Genomic DNA, 19958 nt, shown 5'->3' on the forward strand with positions numbered 1-19958 from the left:
GGATGCTGGAGCCCGGAGGTGCGTGGCGGAAGGCTAGGAAGGCTAGCAGTGTAGCACGGCCCGCCGGGCCTGGGCACGACGAGCGCAAGGCAGCAGGCAGGCCTGCCAAGTGCGCGGATCTGTTGGTGTGGGCCGGGCCTGCTGGTGCAGGCCGAAATCGGAAGAGTTGGTGATAAGTAACAGTCAGCTCTTTTCCAATTTGTATGTATCGTTTCAGAGTTACACTTGGATTATGACCTGAATTTTTTTTAGGAACGAAACTATTGACCGATGTTTTGTAGGCTTGCAGGTATACCATGTGTCCCCGGTGATTAAGCTGAGTGGGCAGGTCAACTTGGCAAGCCTGGGCTTGACCGAGAAAGAAACAGAAACCTGCAACTGCAAGCGTCTTCTAGAGGCCCTTGACCGATCAACGAGCGAAACTCCGCATCTGTGGTCCGGCCGTCCGGGGAATCCCAATCCAAGCGTACGACTGAGGCCCGGTTTAGTTGGCTTTTTGAGAAACGGTACTTTCGTTGTTATTTGGTAATTAGTGTTCAATCATAGTTTAATTAGTCTTAAAAGATTTGTCTCGTGAATTTCGTCTAAACTATGTAATTAGTTTTATTTTTTTATTTATATTTAATGCTTCATGCATGCGTCCAAAGATTCGATGTGACGGGAAATCTTAAAAAATTTTGTACAATTTTAGAAACTAAACAGACACTGAAAGAGAAACCGGGGGATGAATTTTCACCGTCTGTCATGCACCCATCTCCTCTCTTGTGATTTAATGCTTCATGCATGCGTCTAAAGATTCGATGTGACGGGAAATCTTGAAAAATTTTGTAAAATTTTAGGAACTAGACAAACACTGAAAGAGAAACCGGGGGATGAATTTTCACCGTCGTCATGCACCTATCTCCTCTCTTGTGCGGTTCCTCTTCAGCTGATGTAACAAAAACCCCTCGTCCTCCTCCTGTATTAAGGCCGCGTTTAGTTCCGAAAATTTTTGGCTTTTGGCTACTATAACACTTTCGTTTGTATTTGGTAAAAATTGTTCAATTATGGACTATCTAGGCTTAAAAGATTCGTCTCGCCAATTACAGGCAAACTGTGCAATTAGTTATTCTTTTTACCTATATTTAATGCTCCATGCATGTGCTACAAGATTTGATGTGACGAAGAATCTTGAAAATTTTTAGTTTTTTGGTGAGATCTAAACAGGGCCTAAACGAGCGGACAGACCACAGACGGCTGAGAAATGAAGGAGGGTAGGGTGGGCTGGCCGGCGACGGGGACCTGAACCTTCTTGTTTACTGCTGCTGCCTCGCAAAGCACCGTGGACCAGCAGCAGCACCCTGTCACTGCTCACGCAGGACCAGCACAGCAGGCAGTACGTGCACTCCACAACAACCGATCGATCGGATTAATAACGGAAGCAAATTAAAAAAGCAGCAAGTGAACGCGTGCGTGATGATCACTTTAATCGTGCTGAATTGGCCACTTGACCCGTGTGCTGTGCTGGGTCGTCTGCTGCCTGCATGATGTTCCCTGTCTCTTTCACTCGGTCTGGACGCGGTGACGAAGAAACACACAGAAAAGGCCAACCAACCTCCTACTAGTCCGTACGTACACAGTTACACTTCCCCCTTGCAGTTGCAGCGAGCGGTGGCGTTGGCACTGCACAGCACACAGATGGGCGGCAGATCGACGTGCACCTGGACCCGGGATTCCACCAGGTTATGATGCTGTCGATTCGTGCAGACAAACAAAAGAACAAAGTGAGATGCAGTAGTACTCGATCTGTGCCTTGGTGGTTGGCCGTGAGAAAAGACGCAAAGCAGCTTTATTAAAGCCCTCTTTGATATATGGCTCATCCAAAACGGTTTCATCGGTGAAGTCAAAGCCGGTGAAACCAGAAAAACTAGTTTTTTTCGACTTCTAGTTCATTTTAATCCTGGCTTAACAAACGGCTTCACGCTACAGTGCCTCGATTTGCGCAAAATAGATGAAGCCGAAGCCGACATAAGCCGTGCCAAAGAGGCCCTAAGCTCAACATGATCTACACTACTGTACTACTCCATCCATTCCAAACTACAAGTCATTTCAATAATTTTGGAGAGTCAAAGCATCTCAAGTTTAACCAAAATTATAAAGAAAATTACAAAGATTTATAACATTAAATAGGTATACTATGAAAATATAATTAATAAAAAATCTAATGATACTTAGTTGTTATTATAAATATTATTATTTTATTATACAAATTTAGTCAAACTTGAGATTCTTGGACTCTCTAATATTTTTGGAATGACTTATAATTTAGATAGAGGGAGCAGCTACAACTAATATGACACTGTTCACTGTATGTATGGCTGCCTTCTAATCTAACTTTTGGAAGCCTGTGAGAAAAAGATGCCTTTTTGTTTTGATGCGTGATTGATCGCAAAGCAGCTTTATTAAGCTCAACATGATCTACTACCACTACTATGGCACTGATCATTGTGGGTGTGATTGGTTGCAGAGCGAGCCCGAAGAAGTTGGGTTGAGCTCGTGTAGGTGATCGTGTTTGATTGTCTTGGCTGTTGGTTCAGTACAATACAGGGTTGTGTTTGGTTGCATGCATGCATTAGTTTTTTTTTTTTGTGCATGGGTCCTTACATCCTGGTTGAATCTAAGTCATTCTATACCATGAGGGAAGGATAAATCCAGAAGATGGAGCCGTGCGGGATGGAGGAGGGAATCTGCACGGGAGGAAGCAGAAAAAAGATACGAGTAGAACAACCAAACACAGACAAATGCACCAAAAGACATGGGATGAGCCAAAAGATGGTCCAATTCAGACAACCAATCACGCCCTGCATGTAAGGCTGCCTTTTTGGAAGCAAAGCAAAGCAAAAGCAGTAACAAGCACCATCGTGCGTGCCGTTCTCCTTTTGCACTTGCTCGTCGTCCAGTGGACCAACCAAACGGACTTGGACTGGGCTGCGCCGGCTGGGTCTACAGTTAGTCGTGCTGGTCGCAATATGTTATGATCACCACACCACGCGTGGGGCCCTCGATATTCCGCGGCCAGGACAAACATCGGTGTCAGAAAATTAACGTTCGGGGTTCATGATATAAAGGGTTTGTTTAAATTCGGATGTAAAGTTTTGGGACGTTGTATAATCCACGAGATGAATTTATTAAACCTAATTAATTTGTTATTCAAATCTTGGGCTAAATAGGCTTAAAAGATTCATTTCGTAAATTAGTCGTAAACTGTGTAATTAGTTATTTTTAGTCTATATTTAATACTTTATACCTGTGTTCAAATATTTGATGGGATATGAAGTAAATTTTATGAGAAACTAAACAAAGCCATATGCATGCCATTTGCTTCTTTTGCCTGCTCACACTAGTGACGTTGATCCAGAGGTCCCGTTCGCTGGTCTAAAACTTAGCTGAAACTGACTGAAAATACTGTTCTAATTGAATTGTTGTAAGAAAAAAATACTATTTCAGCTTAAAAAAAACGAACAAATCGAATATGCCGAATGGGCCTACGGCCGCCCGGCCGTCTTCATCTCCTTCGCAAAAGACAAAAAGAGGAAAACACCGCTTGCATGTGCGACCGGTTCTCATGCATATGTTATGTCGCCACCAGACGAATATAAATAAAAAAATCACCAAAACTGGAAAATAATACATACTGTAATCTAGATCACTCTGTCCAAAGATTAGGCAGTGAAAAACATATAGACAAATACTAGTATTCTCCAACGTACGGGGGTCGGTCTGGTGCTTGTAGTAGGTACCTATAATTGATATGATGTCACCCGTTAAATTCGCTACAGGCCTAGTTCTCCTAAAGTTTACTTTTTATCTCATTAAATATTTAGACATATATACAAAGTATTAAACATAGACTAAAAAATAACTATTGCACAATTTACGATTAATTTACGAGACGAATCTTTTAAGCCTAATTAGTTCATGATTTGATAATGTGGCGCTACAGTAACACATGTGCTAATGACAGATTACTTAGGCTTAATAAATTCGTCTCGCCGATTACTGACGAATTCTGTAATTTGTTTTTTATTAGCATCCGAACACCCTATGCGACCCCATATAACACTTAATGTGACACCTTAAAACTTTACATCCTGGATTTAAACAAAGGCATAATGTAAAAGTATATAATCAGGCATCAAATTCATAGATGGGATCTATTTGCTTAGAATCATATCTTAATGATAGAGTCAGCTCTTAAGGGCACTTCTAATACAGAAAGCAGAAGTGATTTCTACGTCTTAGCTTAGGATAATGTGTCAAGAAATTAGGTTCTTGCGGTTAAGAGGCTCTCGCGGGAGTGTTGATAGGACAGGCAGCTTGTATGCTACATGATTCCGCCCTTTGTTTACGCCATGTGTCTTTGTAAAACTCATTTTTTAATACAACACATAATACGGCATGTTCGTAAAAAAACATAAGAAAAGTTAGGGATGACAATCGTACCCCCACAGGCGCGGGTATTCGTGAGTTTCGTACTTGATGGGTGTAGATATGGGTAGGAAAACTCACTTGTGGGTACATGAGCTTCATGTATCAACAAAAAAATGTGGGTATCAAATTTTACCCGCGGGTACCCAATAGATATCCGCAATTGGAAAATACATATGAATATATGTAACCTATGTCATATGCATATATCATGTCGTTTGACTCATTTAATATGTAATTTTTAGCATATACGTAGCATGCCAAACTATAAAAGATGATATTTTTTTATGGATGACTGAATAAAGTGATTGTGTACGCTGTTATCTTGTTACTTTAGATCTTGTTTAAGTTGTCTTGTGTTATTTGTATGAGCATTTGTATGAGCATGATGGACCGAATTATGAATAATCTATGTTGTATGGTAGCTTGTGAGCTATTGACCCTGTTCGGCTTACCCCATATTCAGTTTATTCGGTTTTTTTTTTAGCCAGAACAGTGTTTCTCTCACAGCAATTCAGCCGAAACCATAGGTGGACCTACAGTTGTGCCCGGGTATTCCCGGGCATACCCAACATTTTTAAAAAAAATTTTAGTAGTTCTTGGAGGTATATACATGTACAATATAGTTAAGATATCAAAATTACGATTCTTCACTATTTTTTCGCTGTAATTCGCGTCTAACTGAAAGCAGCCCACAAGCCACACCTAGCCGGATGGCCCAATGGCCTATCTAGCCTTCCCACTCCCAAATCCCCAATTCCCCACTCCCCAAATCCATCACGCTGCCGTAGGGGTAGGGCACCCAGCAGCTTGGACCGTTCGACGGACGCGGAATCGTGCCGCGGCGCCGGCGCCCCCCTCCCCCCCGGGTAGCTGCGGAGCCAGAGCTGCTCGCTCGGCGCGACCCGAGCCGCAGGAGCCGGCGAGCCCGACTACTCTCCAAAGTGCGACTGTTCGACCTCGATTTGATTTCTTCGTTCAGAGGTAATCAAAATTCAAATATCTTTTGCCTTTGCTATGTTCTGTCAAATCCAGATGTGAACTTTTTATGTTGTTCATCCAAATATTTTTTTGCCATGGGTATACCCTACTCTAAAATCCTAGGTCCGCCACTGGCCAGTTTCATCAGCGAACGAGGCCATATATTATCCTATTGAACTTGACATAAGTGAGATTAATCATATTTGTGTGTAATTTAACTATAAATTTATTATTTTATATCATTGAATTTTTGTTATGTAATCTCTCTTGAATATATCTAACGGATATCCGATACTCAACGTACCGCCGGACGTGGACGCGGCGACAAAATCTTACTGCGAGTATGTTCACGGATAGGTAAATGCTTTACCTGCATCTTTACTCGACCGGCTGCCATCCCTAATCGCACGTGACCTTGCTCAAATGGTGAGGAGAAATAGACATTGTGCGGTGTGGTGTCTTGCTGACAGTGTGTGTGTGGAGCAAAATAGCAAATAGTTACTAACTCTATTTTTTTAAGGTATCAATAAGGACCCTCTCCTAAGAAAAATAAAAGCGCCGGAAAAAAGTTTGCCTTTTTAACGCAAGGAAGAAGGCAGCAAAGTCGCACAATTATTCCCCCACGGGTGAAAATAGAAAAATCAGGAGCCGGAGACTACCGAACGTGTGCTCACTTCCTTCAGCAGTCGTCGTCCTTGATGATAAGCAGGGGAGGTGGATCACTCGAACCTAAATAAGTGAGCTTCCAGGTCGGGAAGAGGGACGGCCGGTGGAAAACTCTGGAGGCGCCCAGCTTCCAAGATACCCACTAGCTCCCAGCCTCCCACGGTGTCCTTTCCACCCTTGGCTGATGCTAGGAAGATGGGATATTTGGAGCTCTAAGACAACTACTCCTGATCCTTACGCTTCATACGCCCCTTGCTCCCTGCGTGTTCTTGATTTGGCCTCTAAATTTGTTGCCTGTTTTCTCGTGGTGAGGAACTATCTTCCTTACTTGTTAGGGGATAAGACGTTTTTTTAGTTCTCCTTGAAATTTCTATGCATGCTAATTTACTGATTCTTTTTGCAGTTTGAGGTGATATCTCGATTCTAAAAATCTGCCAGATTTCTTCTCCCTGTTTGTACGGACAAATTTGGGGACGAACCCTAGTCTGTGTGTCAAGCAGCCAAAGTGGTGTTCTTGCGGAGCAAAGCTAAAACTGCAGCAGTTGGTGAGGATACAGGAGATACCGGAGGGGTGAAGGGCTTGTTAGGTTCTGCATAGGCACTCATTTGCTGGTATTTTTTTTTTCCATAAACTGGGGCCGGATTTGCTGAAGTGCACCCCTCTTGGATTAAGCAAGAACAAAGCCTCGCAATTTTAGGATTCGGCACAATACCATCTAAGTGAACAAGTAAAGAGCCATTTGATCTTGGACATGGAGAAGCAATCCAGCACCCGGCATGGTGCCCTAGAGAAATTGAAGAGCTTCCGGGGGATAGAGAAGCAGAGAAGCTTCAAGTTTTTGTCCATGGAGAAGCAGCAGAGCTTCAAAAGGAACAAGGACAGCCCTGGGAAGCGGGGTGACACCGAGCTCCACCTTGCGGCGCGGGCTGGCAGTGTTGCACATGTCCAGAGGATCCTTGCGGAGTGTGATCCAGAGCTGGTGGTGGAGTTAGCTGCCCGCCAGAATCAGGACGGTGAGACTGCGTTGTATGTGTCTGCTGAGAAGGGGCATGTTGAAGTTGTGTGTGAGATTTTGAAGGCTTCTGATGTGCAGTCAGCCGGACTCAAGGCCAGTAACAGCTTCGATGCATTCCATATTGCGGCAAAGCAGGGCCATTTGGGTGAGCTTTCATTCCTTCATCATTAATTAGTTGAGGATTAGGCTAGTGTGAATTGGAATTCTTTAATATTTGGATTCACTGGCTGTACTGGCAGTTCTATGTGATCTTTTGTATTGGTCATTATGCTTGCAGTTGGTATGTTTATAAAAATTGACTTGTATCTCATTGACTTCTGCAAATCTCTATGATCATGAAAGAACTGTTTCCCTCATTTTTTTCCCCTTCAGGAACATAGAGTATTAAAACAGTCCCTGATTTCCTTTTGCTCAGATGGCTGATAAATTTACTTGGTTGATCTGGTCTAGATTACAACCTACCATGTCTGTCTTTCTTGGTTTTACAGACAAATTGTTGATTTCTCAGAGTTGGCAATTTTCTACAATATTGCCATGTTGTTGCGTCTAAATCAAAGAACTGGCAATCCTATATCTAGTGACGAGATATGCTCCCTACTACTTGTCTGCTCAGCCAGGACCCAGGAGCCTTCACCAGACCAATTAGGCTATGTAATTTCTGATATTTGAGTTCGTATGCTGTGTTGAAGAGCAAACTATTACACAGTTGTTATTTAATCTCATTTTTCAAAGCATGTATATTCTCTTCTTTCAGAGAAAGAGATCATATTAGTTCAATTTTGGTCTTTGCAGATGTCTTGAAGGAGCTGTTACAGGCCTTTCCCTCATTAGCAATGACAACAAATTCTGTAAATGCCACAGCTTTGGACACTGCTGCAACTCAGGGCCACATTGACATTGTTAATCTTCTGCTAGAAACAGATGCAAGCCTTGCTAGGATTGCAAGAAATAATGGCAAGACAGTTTTGCATTCAGCAGCAAGAATGGGCCATGTGGAGGTGGTCACTGCACTGTTAAATAAGGATCCACGGATTGGTTTCAGAACAGATAAGAAGGGACAAACAGCTCTACACATGGCTTCAAAAGGCCAAAATGCAGAAATTCTGCTCGAGTTGTTGAAGCCTGATGTCTCAGTTATCCATGTAGAAGACGGCAAGGGGAATAGACCATTGCATGTTGCAACTCGGAAGGGAAACACCATTGTAAGTGACATTATCTCAGAATGTTCTGATTTCTTCCGCGGTTTGAGTCTTCCCGTTTTGCATTTTAACAATCAGATGTTTTGTTGTATTTATGGTTGAAGCTATGTTGCTCAGGAGAATTACTAAAATAGAGTTACTCACATTCGTGAGATATTGCTTGCTTAATACTTAAGTCTCCAATGTTTTATAAAAGAGTTCTAAGAAGAATTTGCATCTTTTCAGGAATCAAACAAAAGTTAGTTCAGGTCGTACTAAAAAAGAATGCTTTCTTCCTTTAAAAAAGCAAGGAATTTCTAAGAGGTTTTGGATTGAATATTGCTCAATCTTAAGAATAGCATGCAATTTGCATTTCAAAGAACTGATTACTTGTGCTTTATCTGAAATTCGTCTGTTCCTTACAGATGGTTCAGACCCTAATATCAGTTGAGGGGATTGAAATCAATGTGGCTAATAGAGCTGGAGAGACTGCTTTTGCTATTGCCGAGAAACAAGGTAATGAAGAGCTCATTAACATCCTGAGGGAGGTTGGTGGAGAAACTGCAAAAGAGCAAGTAAATCCTCCTAATCCAGCAAAGCAGCTTAAGCAGACAGTCAGCGATATCAGGCATGATGTTCAATCACAGATCAAGCAAACACGCCAGACCAAGATGCAATTCCAAAAAATCAAGAAGAGAATTCAAAAGCTCCACATTGGTGGGCTAAACAACGCCATTAACTCCAACACTGTTGTTGCGGTGCTTATTGCCACCGTTGCCTTTGCCGCCATATTCCAACTCCCTGGTAATTTTCTGGAGGATATGACTCAAGCACCTGATCCAGACATGACCTTGGGGCAAGCATTGATAGCCAGTGATCCAGCCTTTATAATCTTCTTGGTTTTTGACGCTTTGGCTCTCTTTATCTCACTTGCTGTCGTAGTAGTCCAGACATCTCTAATTGTTGTTGAGCAGAAGGCCAAGAAGAAGATGGTCTTTGTGATAAACAAGTTGATGTGGCTTGCATGCCTCTGCATCTCGGCAGCCTTCATAGCACTAACCTATGTTGTTGTGGGTCGAGATGATGAATGGCTGGCTTGGTGTACAATGGCAATTGGCACTGTTATCATGGTGGCCACTCTCGGTTCCATGTGCTATTGCATTGTTGCTCACAGGATGGAAGAGAAGAGCATGAGGAAGATCAGGAGGAACTCCACGAGCCAGTCATTTTCCATATCAATTGACTCGGAAACGGAGCTGATGAACAGTGAGTACAAGAAGATGTATGCCCTTTAGGATATCGGCCATGCTTGTCATTTGAGTCCTGTATATATTGATGCCCATTTGCCTGGGACCAGTCCATGGCATTAAGTGGGATTGACTCAATCAAAACTATATTTAGTCCTAGAACATGGCACATGTATGTAACCTGCAGTCTGCATCCTCCGTCCACGAACGTAGGGGTGAAGTCTAGGTGATAGGTGTAGCCACTTTTTGTTGGCAAAATACAAATATTGCCAAGCATGATGTCCCTATCTTATGCTTATTTTTGTGGATGGCAGTGAAAACCATGAGATTGTATCTGTATAGTAGAATAGTATGGAATAAGTTGCCCTTATGTCAAAAGTTATGTGGTCGTGGATGCTCTTATGATGCAACATGAGAGGGGGGTAGACTGAGGCAAAAAAAAAACAATGATCACAAATGACCTTTTGGACTTGAACTGGAGAAAACTGGCACAGACTTTGTTGACCGTTGTCGTTATGCGGCATTTGCAGCCGTTCTGTGAAATGTAAATGCCTATGGGCTATGGGCGGTTGTTATCTCCGAGTTAAGATATGTCCGAAAATTTGACAAAATTGCTGCTCTTTCCATGGAAAACAAGAAGATATTTTTAGAATGCAGTCCATCTTCACCTCTGAAGCCTGTTCTTGCGTTTCCAGCTGGTTAACCACGGTGTCATCGGCAGCACTCCACAAATTCAGATACCCTGAAGTTTGCCAGCTGTTTGGTCCACCGTAGTCACGTAGAGCGACTGAACACTGCGCACGCACAGGATGACTTGTGGAATTGGCCATTGGACCAGATCACTTCAGCCCCAGCAATCATTCAGTTAGAAGTCTGCAGACAATTCCGCATGCCCCAAACAACAGGCGGCAACTTGATGGTCACGACGAACAGGGGGAGAATTTTTTTGTGGAGAACATTGGATTCCAGTCGGGGTCACAGTTACATTATTTCAACACTGCTTACTCGTTTAACAGTCTCCGGTGTTCTACTTTGTACTAGAGGCACTAGTGGTCAACCTTTTGTGCTTCTATTACATGGGAATATGGGATACTTACAAGGCTTAAATTCAGAAACTTCTACGGAAAGTGTGCTGATGAAGATGGAAACGAAACTATGGGTTGACAATCGAAGGAATTTTTGCAGTGGTGTACACGTTGCTACCTTCTTTTCTGCTAAAAGCGCAAGAGTCTATTCCTTGGAGTCTAAACTAACTGCTGCTAATATTTCAACGCCTTGCAGATTAGGAGTTGTATTTACTGACTTACTGTGTGTGAACGAGTTCCTTCTCTGAGAGACAAAATAGTTTGTGTTAAGATATAATTTTTTTTCTCAACTTTTGATTGTGCATTCAGCACATGGTGCAAAAGCTCTGTCAAGAAACCACAGTGATTTAGGATAGTGAAAAGTCCCCATCAAAAAAGCTACATGGTGAACATCACTAACATAAAACATGAACTGCAAAGAACTTTCAAGTTACCTGTATTTTCATAAATTACGGCAACTAAGTTTATTCCAATAACTCAATAGGTATATTTGCATACATTGGGTGGAAACGAATGTTATTCTCTCTGCATTCCTTCCTGAAAATGAGAGCGTCCCATCTACTCGTCAGCTGAAACCAATTCACTTCTTTGCATGGCTTCCAAGCTTTGGCCTCTGCTCCTGCTCTCCTACTCTCCTCCTCCCCTTCAGTACCGCATTGGTGGCAGTGGCACCGGCACCCTTACGGGCAGTAGGCACAGCACTAGTGGCAGCTCTGGTCCTCCCTTTCAGTGTTGCTGTAACCTGCGCGTTGTCTGTTGTTCCAGGAGGTGGGCATGACAGTCTCCTGGTGGAGCCAGCATCCACCTTCTGATCCTTTGCACCAGCTGAAGAATCATTCAGCCGAGGTTTCGCTGTGGTTGCTGTAACGTTCTTCTTCGGTGCCTTGTCCAATCCGGCCACATTCTTGACTGCATTTGACAGCTGAGATTTGTTGCCCGAAGTTTTCTTGGATACTTTGGTGGCTGTAGTAGTAGTAGTAGCTGTTGGGGCTGCAGGAATTGAATTGTGCTGCCTATTGGTCAGAGGTGTATAGCTGGACTTCTTATCCATTCTGTAAGCTGAGTCCTGTTCTTTAGATGGAGTAGGAGCTTCTCTGTTGAGTTTTTTCTTTGATGATGAAGAGCTGGGCCTCGCTGTTGGAGTTACAGATGTAGTGGAGCTGGAGGTAGGTGATTCAGACGTTGTTGATGCGGTTGTAGAGTCGGGCTTGCTTGAGAACTGTACCAGTTTCACAATATCATAGAAAGATCAAGGAAAGATGAACGCAGCATTTTTCTATTATTTTTTTATTTTATAAATCTGATACTACTGTGTACCAAAAAAAAAAGGGCGTACCCAGGCTTCAAAACTTGAGCAAACACGGTTTGAAACGGATATGTGCTGAAATGTTAGATACACCAGTTTTCAGCAAATTGTCTCAGAAGATTGGGTGATTACTTAATGTTTTGCACTCCTGATGGAGGATTCTAGCTTGGTGAATTAACTTCATCATTTACGCACAAAGGGCGAGTGCAAAATTCATCATACCCTTGAAGTTCTGATTGGCTGAAGTATAGGCAGTTCCTTCTGAAAAATCATCTGGGATGAGTTGGCTTCCATCTCAAGGGAGGGGAACAGTGGGGTCGCTGGAGGAGTCTTGAGCCTGAAAACGAGCTGCTATGTTTTACAATTCAACTGAAGTAGTGGGTGCATCTGGATGTAATTAAGACTAGGAATCTATAAGTGTTTACCAGTCATAATCATGCTTTTCGCTATCTGGAAGGAGGTAATCTCTCTTTCCTGAAGGAAGCTTGAACATGCGACCGTCTCCTATATTCAGTCATTAGAACGCACTCTCATCAGATGATCTGTTCTGGAAAGCTAATTAACTGCACTTTTCTTCTTCTTTTTTAAGATATGGTATAAATCAGTCAATCAAAATCCTTGTTTAGTAAAAATGAAATGAGAATGCATAAATTCTTTTCGACTAGCTCTAGACCCTAGGCAGTGATGATAACAAAAGCAAAATGGATGCCATTTGCTATTAACAAGAACAGGAGAATGACTAAACAGAATTAAACCCTCACCTTGAATAGCTTCAAACTCCACTGAGAACATTGGCTCAAGGAGGTTCATCTCTCTCTCTTTCTCATGCTTATACAGCTCCCCAAACAGAACCAAGCTCTCATCTTCATCTCTCCGAACTGGGACCGCAGGCATGCCCTTTGCCATGCCAGTGAATTTCTTCACGCGATCCATCTGCGGGGGCTCCGGCCGTTAATCACAAGGTTTTTTTTTCCCAGAGAAATCCACAAAAGGCCCTGAGACGCTGGGAGAGCAGGAGCATATATCACCGTGTCCTGCCACACAACACAGGTAGTCAGAATACTCTAGGCACCAAAACTGTGCCGGCAATGCTGAAACCATCCCTGAAGCTCCACACGATGTGAACAAATGCAACAGATGTGTTGGTGAAAGGGACAGGCATGATACCACTGAATTGGGCAAATTGTCAGAGTCGATGATTCGTTCGGTGTGTTGTTCCGTTCTCCTTGGCCTCCATATGGCACAAATGTGTTTCTTCAGTTTTGTTTTTGTCCTTTGCCTGCAGGCCATCCATCTGGAGCAGTTTCCATATGGCGATAGCGGTACGTTGCGTCAGATTCAGAAATGAAAACCATGGCATGAATTGAACAGGAGCTGGAAGGTGCTTCACCTGATCACATCTGATTTCCCTTCCCGCCTTGACGCCTCCCCGGCTCCCCCAGGCTTTGTTCGGGTTCTCCCACTCACTTGCATCTTGTTCATCTCGATAGTCGCGGTGCATCTCAGCCTTTCTGTCCACGCATGCCCACTCGTCCAGCCGTCCAGGGACCCAGTTTTCCTTCTCCCACAGCGGAATCTCCATCCAGGGCGGCAGCGCGCGGCTGCCATGGCGGGCGCCGGTGGCCCTGGTGAAGCGTCGCTGGGAAGGATTAGGATAGTGACCCCAGGGCTTTCACGGTTTCACCCCTGCCCGAACAATTAGGTTCAGAAACATCAGTTCACAGAGCTCCAGACTCCAGATCTGAAAAAGGTCTCACAATCCTGTCTGATCTTGCCGCAGATGACCAAAGGAACCCTTTCGGATTGCGTTGAGCCGTTGAAGCAATGAAACAAAAATAAAAAATCTACAAACATGCTACGCGTCTGCCATCTCAGAGTGGGCTAAATTAGCAGTTTCACTGGTTCTTCGGGGAAAAAAAAAACAGTAACAGAAACTGACACCGTGATAGAGCACACCACGACGGTGGAATCAACAGTTAAACATGGCGGTGTGTTACAGTGTTGATTATTACGCTCCCTATTTTTCACTTATTCCCACAGCTACAGCTGAACATTACTTCGGCCTCCAGAACCATTACAGCCAGTGAACATCACTTTGCCTCAACTGAAGCTCTCCTCTACATGACAAGCAACCTCTGCTAGGCTTTTCTGGTAGATTCACTTCTTGGGGAAGCCTTTAGCTTAACCCTGGGCATTTCCTCGCCTCAACTCGTATGCCTGCCTAACTGCATCCCAGAATGCAGGCACCGCCTCTGAGTCAGGAACTTCTTTGAAAGATGGGAGGTAGTTTAGGTCCACTATGACATGGTCTCCGGTGCCTTCTTGGACCTGCATATTCAATGCACACTCACTAAGCAGCTATCTTGCTATAGCACTGCTTTTGGATTTCCTTTTTTACATATCCTAATTAGAGAGAGCAGCCAGAACCATAATTGCTTGTAGTTGTACTGAACTTCACGAGCATCATAAATATGTAGGGTCAGAAAATATACTTACAACAACATCAAATCCAAATATTGTAAGTCCAAGCAGTCCCTTCAGAAATTTTGCAGCCTCTTCTACAAGATTGGCATCTAACAGTTTGCTATCTTGCGCCCCTGTTTGCAGTTGCTGCACCTTGGTAGCCACTGGAAGAGTCTTCAAACTGAGACAAGCCAGATTCAAGCATACCTCGGTGTTATACTACCAAGCTCTTACAATGGAATGATAATAAAGCAATCCAGCACTTTTGATTACCTATTAAACGTAAGAGCTTCACCTCCAGATGATGACTTCAGAAAGCGTGCATTGGGCATTGAATCTCTAACAGCATAGAAAACTTTGTCTCCAATCACATAAAATTTGAAAATCTTGGATCCATGATCCACATATTCCTGTAAAATGTTCTTTAGCTGGTGAGTTACTGAGACCTGTACAGCGAAAGCTATAACCGGAAAGAAATTCAAGAAAAGGCACGATGTTATACTGGTACCTGTAGTACAGCAGGAAGGGGCACACTAAGGTTGCTAAATTCTTCAGTTTGAAAAACTAATGCCTGCACACAGCAAGAAATGTGATTCCGCTGCAAGTGGAAAAGACAAGGCAAACTCTGAATGCTTAATTTCTGAAGGGCACGCCTGGCGGCCTGGTGTGAGAACATGAATGCTTAATTTCTTTATGTAAAGGTGATGATTCAGAAAACTGACTTAACATACAGTCCAGCATGTAAAACAATACAAAAACAAAGACAAAGATCAAACCATATTGTGGGCATCAGCAACTCCACAAGCGACTTGTGGCTTTACAATGAGTGGGAAGGATAAATTAGCTTCTGCTAGATGCTTATCTAATTCACCATCATGAAAATTGTCAACCTGTTTTACAAAATAGTTAGTCAGGCAAATGGTAAACTTGAACTCTCAGAAAAAGGGACCAATAACTCAAAGAGTAACCATATCAAAATTACCTTCAAAGAATATGGTGCTCGAAGTTTTGGCTTTCCTTCAGCGCCAAGTTCTTGCAACCGGACAAGGATTTTTTGGATTTGAAGACGATCGAGCAATGGGTAAATATTTTTAAATGGATCCATGATGCAAAAATCAGGGTGCTCTTCCACAAACCTGAATTAACGGAGGGCTGCGGTGAGACAGAATAATGAAGTCCAACAGAGCAGATAATATGTTTAAAGTATCAAATATTATTGAGAAAATCTCCACTTTTCTATGCCCAAGTAGCAACAGAACACATGCCTACATTTGCCTGTTACTTGTTGTTTCAGTATCACCAGTCTCCGCAACCAGAAATGGATAGCAAACTAAAACAAGTCTCCCTATATGTTTGGAAACATTATTAGAAAGGCAAAGGCTCCCTAAATATTTCTGCTCTAGATTGATCAATGCACAAACAGTTGGGTTGATAGAGTTCAAGCTTCTTCATGACAACTCCGATAAGCTGAGATTTAACATTGTCCTGGAAACAATTTCAGAATAGTGACTTGCTATGATAGTCGAATATCAGTCTATTCAGTACAGAAAGTTGGTAGGCATAAGATAGCTCCCCAGAAATTATGTACAAATATTTCAGAGAAAGACAATAAGAGATAGTTTTAAACAGATACCATAACATAATTACTTGAGTAAGATTTTAAAATATTCACATGCACACCCAAGAAATTACTCCCTTCATATCTAAGTTGGTTAGTGCTTTTATACCTTATAATTTCAGACATTCCTGCAGAAAATGAAATCCCTTTTGGAAAATCGATGGAGCAGTTTGGATCGATCTTGACAATCTCATCGGTTATTTTGTGGAGGACCATATCAACTTCTTGCAGTTGCAAACTTAAAGGAAGTTCGAAAGAGAGGGGAACGAAGATAAGACTGTCCTTACTAGGATATATGGGAAATGCTCCTCTCTGTAAGCAAGATGAAAAAGCATGATGCTCATGCTGGAATCCCACACATAGTTGTTAACATTCAGTTACACTTTAAAGAAAACTTGCCTTTGCGAAGTCTTCCTCACGGGATTTTTTCATTATATATCCAATCACCAGAACAGATGAGCCACATATTTCCTAAATCAAAGAGGTTCTCGCTTCAAATTAATAAAAAGGGCAGACCCAGTTCTCGCTTCAAATTAATGCACACTGTAATTACAGAAAGTGTTTAAGTAGAAGGCAAGGACAAACTTACCCTTTTTATTAGAGAAGCCAAGGTGAGAACCAACTCCTGAAGCCTCTGAACATTTAAAACACCAGGAACATCTATGTTACATTCATTACCTGGACCAGTGAAGAGTATCAGTTCCCATCAACCCTCGCGAGGACAAATGTTCCATTATGTAATACAGCAATCGCCACACTCATATCTTGTGCAAAATCTTAATATAAAATGACCTGCTAAAAATAGCATGAAAATAAAACCTGGCCTTTCAGTTCCAGTATAGGCTTACCTACAGAAAGAACTCTCCAGTTCTGATTCTGAAGCTCAGAAATTAAACCTTTGTCAACTCTTGAAGCCACATAAAAACAAAAACTTGTCTGGCTCCATTCTAACATTAATTCAGTTGGAGAAAGATTCCCACTTTTTGCAAGAAGCAGTATAGAGCCAAACAAGTGTGAGCTTGCAACCTTTTCAAGAAAGCCTGACTAATAAAAAGAAATATGCTGTTATATATACATATATATATATATATATATATATATATATATATATATATATATATATATATATATATTAAAAAACATGGTTGTTAAATATTAGAACAAGTGAACAGAAGTATTTTCATAACAGTTTCATAGGGACACATTGAGTGATATGGAAGTTCCAATAGTTAAAAAATCCTTATACTGAAGCAAAAAGGCAACACATGTCTTAACTGTTGAAGTCAAAGGCAATAGTCATTTTTTTCTGATATGAAGGATAATAATTACACATGATCAATTGAAAATTCAATGGTCCCATATTTCATGAAAAACTTGACATGATTTATCATGCACTTGATTATATCAGGACATATGCTAGAAATATTGGACCATGCCTAAAGATTATTGAAATATATGCCAGTCATCAGAAATTTAACAGGACATTGCCTTCAGATCAGCAGTAATAAACTGTCTTTCCATTAGAAGTGACTGGTTTCTCATTCATTCTTATTAACACATTGCCATTCTTTGAAGACAACATGATAAGCTAGAGTACCCCATGGGTGATGGATAACTAAGTCAATGTGAACTTCTGAAGAGACAACTTCAAAGGGATGTAATATAGATCAGTAGAGCACCTCATTAGTTGGCATGCCCTCTGCATAGCAGATTGCCTGAAAAAAAAAGGAGGACATAGTCAGATGTCTATTCATTACAACATGTTGGTAACGTACATACTGAAATCACATTAAAAAGCATAACATACAAAAAAGTGAGCCATACTAAGGTGCAAGCAATGTGGGCTCACTATACGAATCTCCTGAGAAACAGTGCTAAGACTAAGAGGCGTTTAGATGTGAAAATAGTCAGCGCAGTTGCCCATGGCTTGCTCAGTTTATGAACTCTTGTAAGCTCTACTGATCCACTGGCAGGCAGCAAGCATTTGAACTTGTTGGGCTAAAACTTGAACACAGGGAACAAGCATCCTATCAACCACAAGATGATGTACACCTAAATGGAATCCTAAACTTTAGATATCAACCAAGCCTTGGATTCGGCATGTAATTGGACCGTTTTCTATCTATTAATGAAACGATATGCAGCTCTCCTGTGTGTTCGAGAAAAAAAAAGATATCAAGGAAAACTAATAGATTGTATAAGAAACATTCAAGCATATGGCATTAATCCACAGGAGAAAAAATGTAAAAGATTGAGCCTTTAGCCAACTTCCTGGGGCAATCTATCAGCGAGAACATTTCCTCGAACAGTACGGCACTAATAGACAATAAGATCTCAGCCAACTCATCTAGCCAAACAATGACAAATCGCACCGATAGACAGAAAACCAAGTCCCTCATACCACGCTAAGGTTGGAGTAGCGCAGCCGCCGCAGCAGCTCCTCCACCCCGGGCCGCAGTGCCACCGCCGCCGCCTCCCTAGTGGAGGAGGGATCGAGGAGGAGGGAGGCATCCAGCACGAGTCGTACAGACCGCCCCATGGCCATGGTTTAGGGAGGGAGATGCCAATTTCCCACGCCTGGGTTCGGTTTCTGGCTTTCTGCTCGGCGTTGGCACTTCCGCACTTTGGGGCTGCCGGGCTGGACGCCTGAACCTGGACCTGGAGCCGGGCATGGGAAAGGGAAGCTCCTGAGAGGCGGGCCCAGATGTCAGTGGCAGGCGTGCGCATGGGTGGCACCTGGCGGGAGGAAAGCGAACAGATGTGCAGCGCAGCAGGTCAGAATTCAGAAATCAGAATACACCTGTTATTATTCTCCTTTTCCTTAGCAGCAAAATAAAAAGAAATCATCAGCCTAGCTTTTCAACTTTCAGGGAATCAGATCCGTTGCCTTCATCATCATCAGAAAAAAAAAAAGTATCTTTCTCCTTTTGTCTTCCCAGTCGAAAAGTTCACTGGTTTATGTCACGGTGATGCAACAAGCTCAGTGATTTGCCAAAATGCGTCCGTTGTGTATTTCATTTGCCATAAGCGAAAGCGCAAGATTGTGCTTCGCATTCGCAGCAAGCGCTACATTTCACTCGATTTACTCGTCAAATCGATTCTTCTGTACAGAGTTGTGCTTCGCGGGCGCGGCACACGCTACCAAACATCCGAACAGATTCTTCCTACGCGCCACTGACGCATCCAAAGAGGCGCATGCTACTGAACCTCCAGGGACTTGGACAGACCACGCCACCCGTCGCCGGCGACCGGCGGGAACGGCTCGTCCCGGAGACCCTCCTCAGGCAGTGCCCGGACACCCTCGTCACGGGAGAAACCGCGCTCGTCATCGGCCGACGAGCGCGCGGCGAACCGGCAGCTCTGGCTCCGAGGGGGATGGTCGTAGGCGCCGCCGGGGAACCGCTCGTGTCCCCACGCTGGCGGAGCGCCGGCGGAGGAGAGGCGCTCGTAGTCCACAGCCTGTTTCGCCGCCCTCCGCTTCTTGATCGCGCCGCAGACGAAGGGAATGAGCCCCTCCATGCTCATGTTGCAATGATCTGCAACACCCACCTCAGCAGCAGCGATGGAGATGGGGATGATTTTTCCTGGAGCGGCAGCCGGAAGTAGGAACATGCATGAGATTCTGTAGATGGCTCGATTCTTGGCTTCTTGCTAGCTTGATGTGGAGATGATGGCAAGAAGTGGCTTTCATGTTTCAACAAACGATTCTTATAGGAAACCAGATCATGCATGATGTCATAGTTTTCACGGACTTCCCCGTTAGCCGCTGATGGAGCATGCAACTGAGGCATCCCTAAATTTTATAATCCATTGCTGACTACCTCTGAGATATGATTGCACCTGCAACTGCAATTGGATCCGCATGCATGTGAAGGTTCCAGTTTGTAACTTTGTATGTTTCCTCTACGACCACTGCCTGTTTGTTGAAAAG

At 43.0% G+C, this 19958-nt stretch overlaps 3 protein-coding genes and 1 pseudogene across 6 annotated transcripts; 1 reads left to right on the plus strand and 3 right to left on the minus strand.

Moving 5' to 3' along the window:
* Nucleotides 1-6065: 6065 nt before the first annotated feature.
* Nucleotides 6066-9933, plus strand: LOC136550025 (ankyrin repeat-containing protein At5g02620-like). Its single transcript, XM_066541460.1, has 4 exons — nucleotides 6066-6421; nucleotides 6518-7275; nucleotides 7923-8332; nucleotides 8734-9933. The coding sequence occupies exons 2-4, from the start codon at nucleotides 6867-6869 to the stop codon at nucleotides 9601-9603; spliced, it is 1689 nt and encodes a 562-aa protein (XP_066397557.1). The 5' UTR covers nucleotides 6066-6421; nucleotides 6518-6866; the 3' UTR covers nucleotides 9604-9933.
* A 272-nt stretch (nucleotides 9934-10205) lies between these two features.
* LOC136550027 (uncharacterized serine-rich protein C215.13-like) lies at nucleotides 10206-13739 on the minus strand. Of its 2 annotated transcripts, XM_066541464.1 has the most exons (7): nucleotides 13337-13739; nucleotides 13114-13240; nucleotides 12708-12980; nucleotides 12372-12450; nucleotides 12169-12283; nucleotides 11977-12021; nucleotides 10206-11859 (listed from the first exon to the last, which is right to left on the minus strand). In XM_066541464.1, exons 3-7 carry the CDS (start codon nucleotides 12877-12879, stop codon nucleotides 11221-11223), a joined length of 1050 nt encoding a protein of 349 aa, XP_066397561.1. In that variant the 5' UTR covers nucleotides 12880-12980; nucleotides 13114-13240; nucleotides 13337-13739; the 3' UTR covers nucleotides 10206-11220. The 2 variants fall into 2 exon arrangements, with proteins under 2 accessions (XP_066397561.1, XP_066397562.1); XM_066541465.1 differs by lacking the exon at nucleotides 11977-12021.
* Nucleotides 13740-13871: 132 nt separating this feature from the next.
* Nucleotides 13872-18782, minus strand: LOC136550026 (inositol-tetrakisphosphate 1-kinase 6). 3 transcript variants are annotated; one of them, XM_066541461.1, is made up of 12 exons: nucleotides 18429-18782; nucleotides 17707-17742; nucleotides 16876-17006; nucleotides 16617-16705; nucleotides 16427-16498; nucleotides 16137-16339; nucleotides 15392-15545; nucleotides 15186-15299; nucleotides 14918-14980; nucleotides 14683-14819; nucleotides 14443-14590; nucleotides 13872-14274 (listed from the first exon to the last, which is right to left on the minus strand). In XM_066541461.1, the coding sequence occupies exons 1-12, from the start codon at nucleotides 18752-18754 to the stop codon at nucleotides 14128-14130; spliced, it is 1620 nt and encodes a 539-aa protein (XP_066397558.1). In that variant the 5' UTR covers nucleotides 18755-18782; the 3' UTR covers nucleotides 13872-14127. The 3 variants fall into 3 exon arrangements, with proteins under 3 accessions (XP_066397558.1, XP_066397559.1, XP_066397560.1); XM_066541462.1 differs by having other exon boundaries at nucleotides 16876-17071; nucleotides 18429-18704; XM_066541463.1 differs by having other exon boundaries at nucleotides 16876-17067; nucleotides 18429-18530.
* A 51-nt stretch (nucleotides 18783-18833) lies between these two features.
* On the minus strand, nucleotides 18834-19657 carry LOC136550028 (uncharacterized; annotated as a pseudogene).
* Nucleotides 19658-19958: the final 301 nt, after the last annotated feature.

Source organism: Miscanthus floridulus, chromosome 4, assembly GCF_019320115.1.
Source record: "Miscanthus floridulus cultivar M001 chromosome 4, ASM1932011v1, whole genome shotgun sequence".
NCBI classification, from domain to species: Eukaryota; Viridiplantae; Streptophyta; class Magnoliopsida; order Poales; family Poaceae; genus Miscanthus; species Miscanthus floridulus.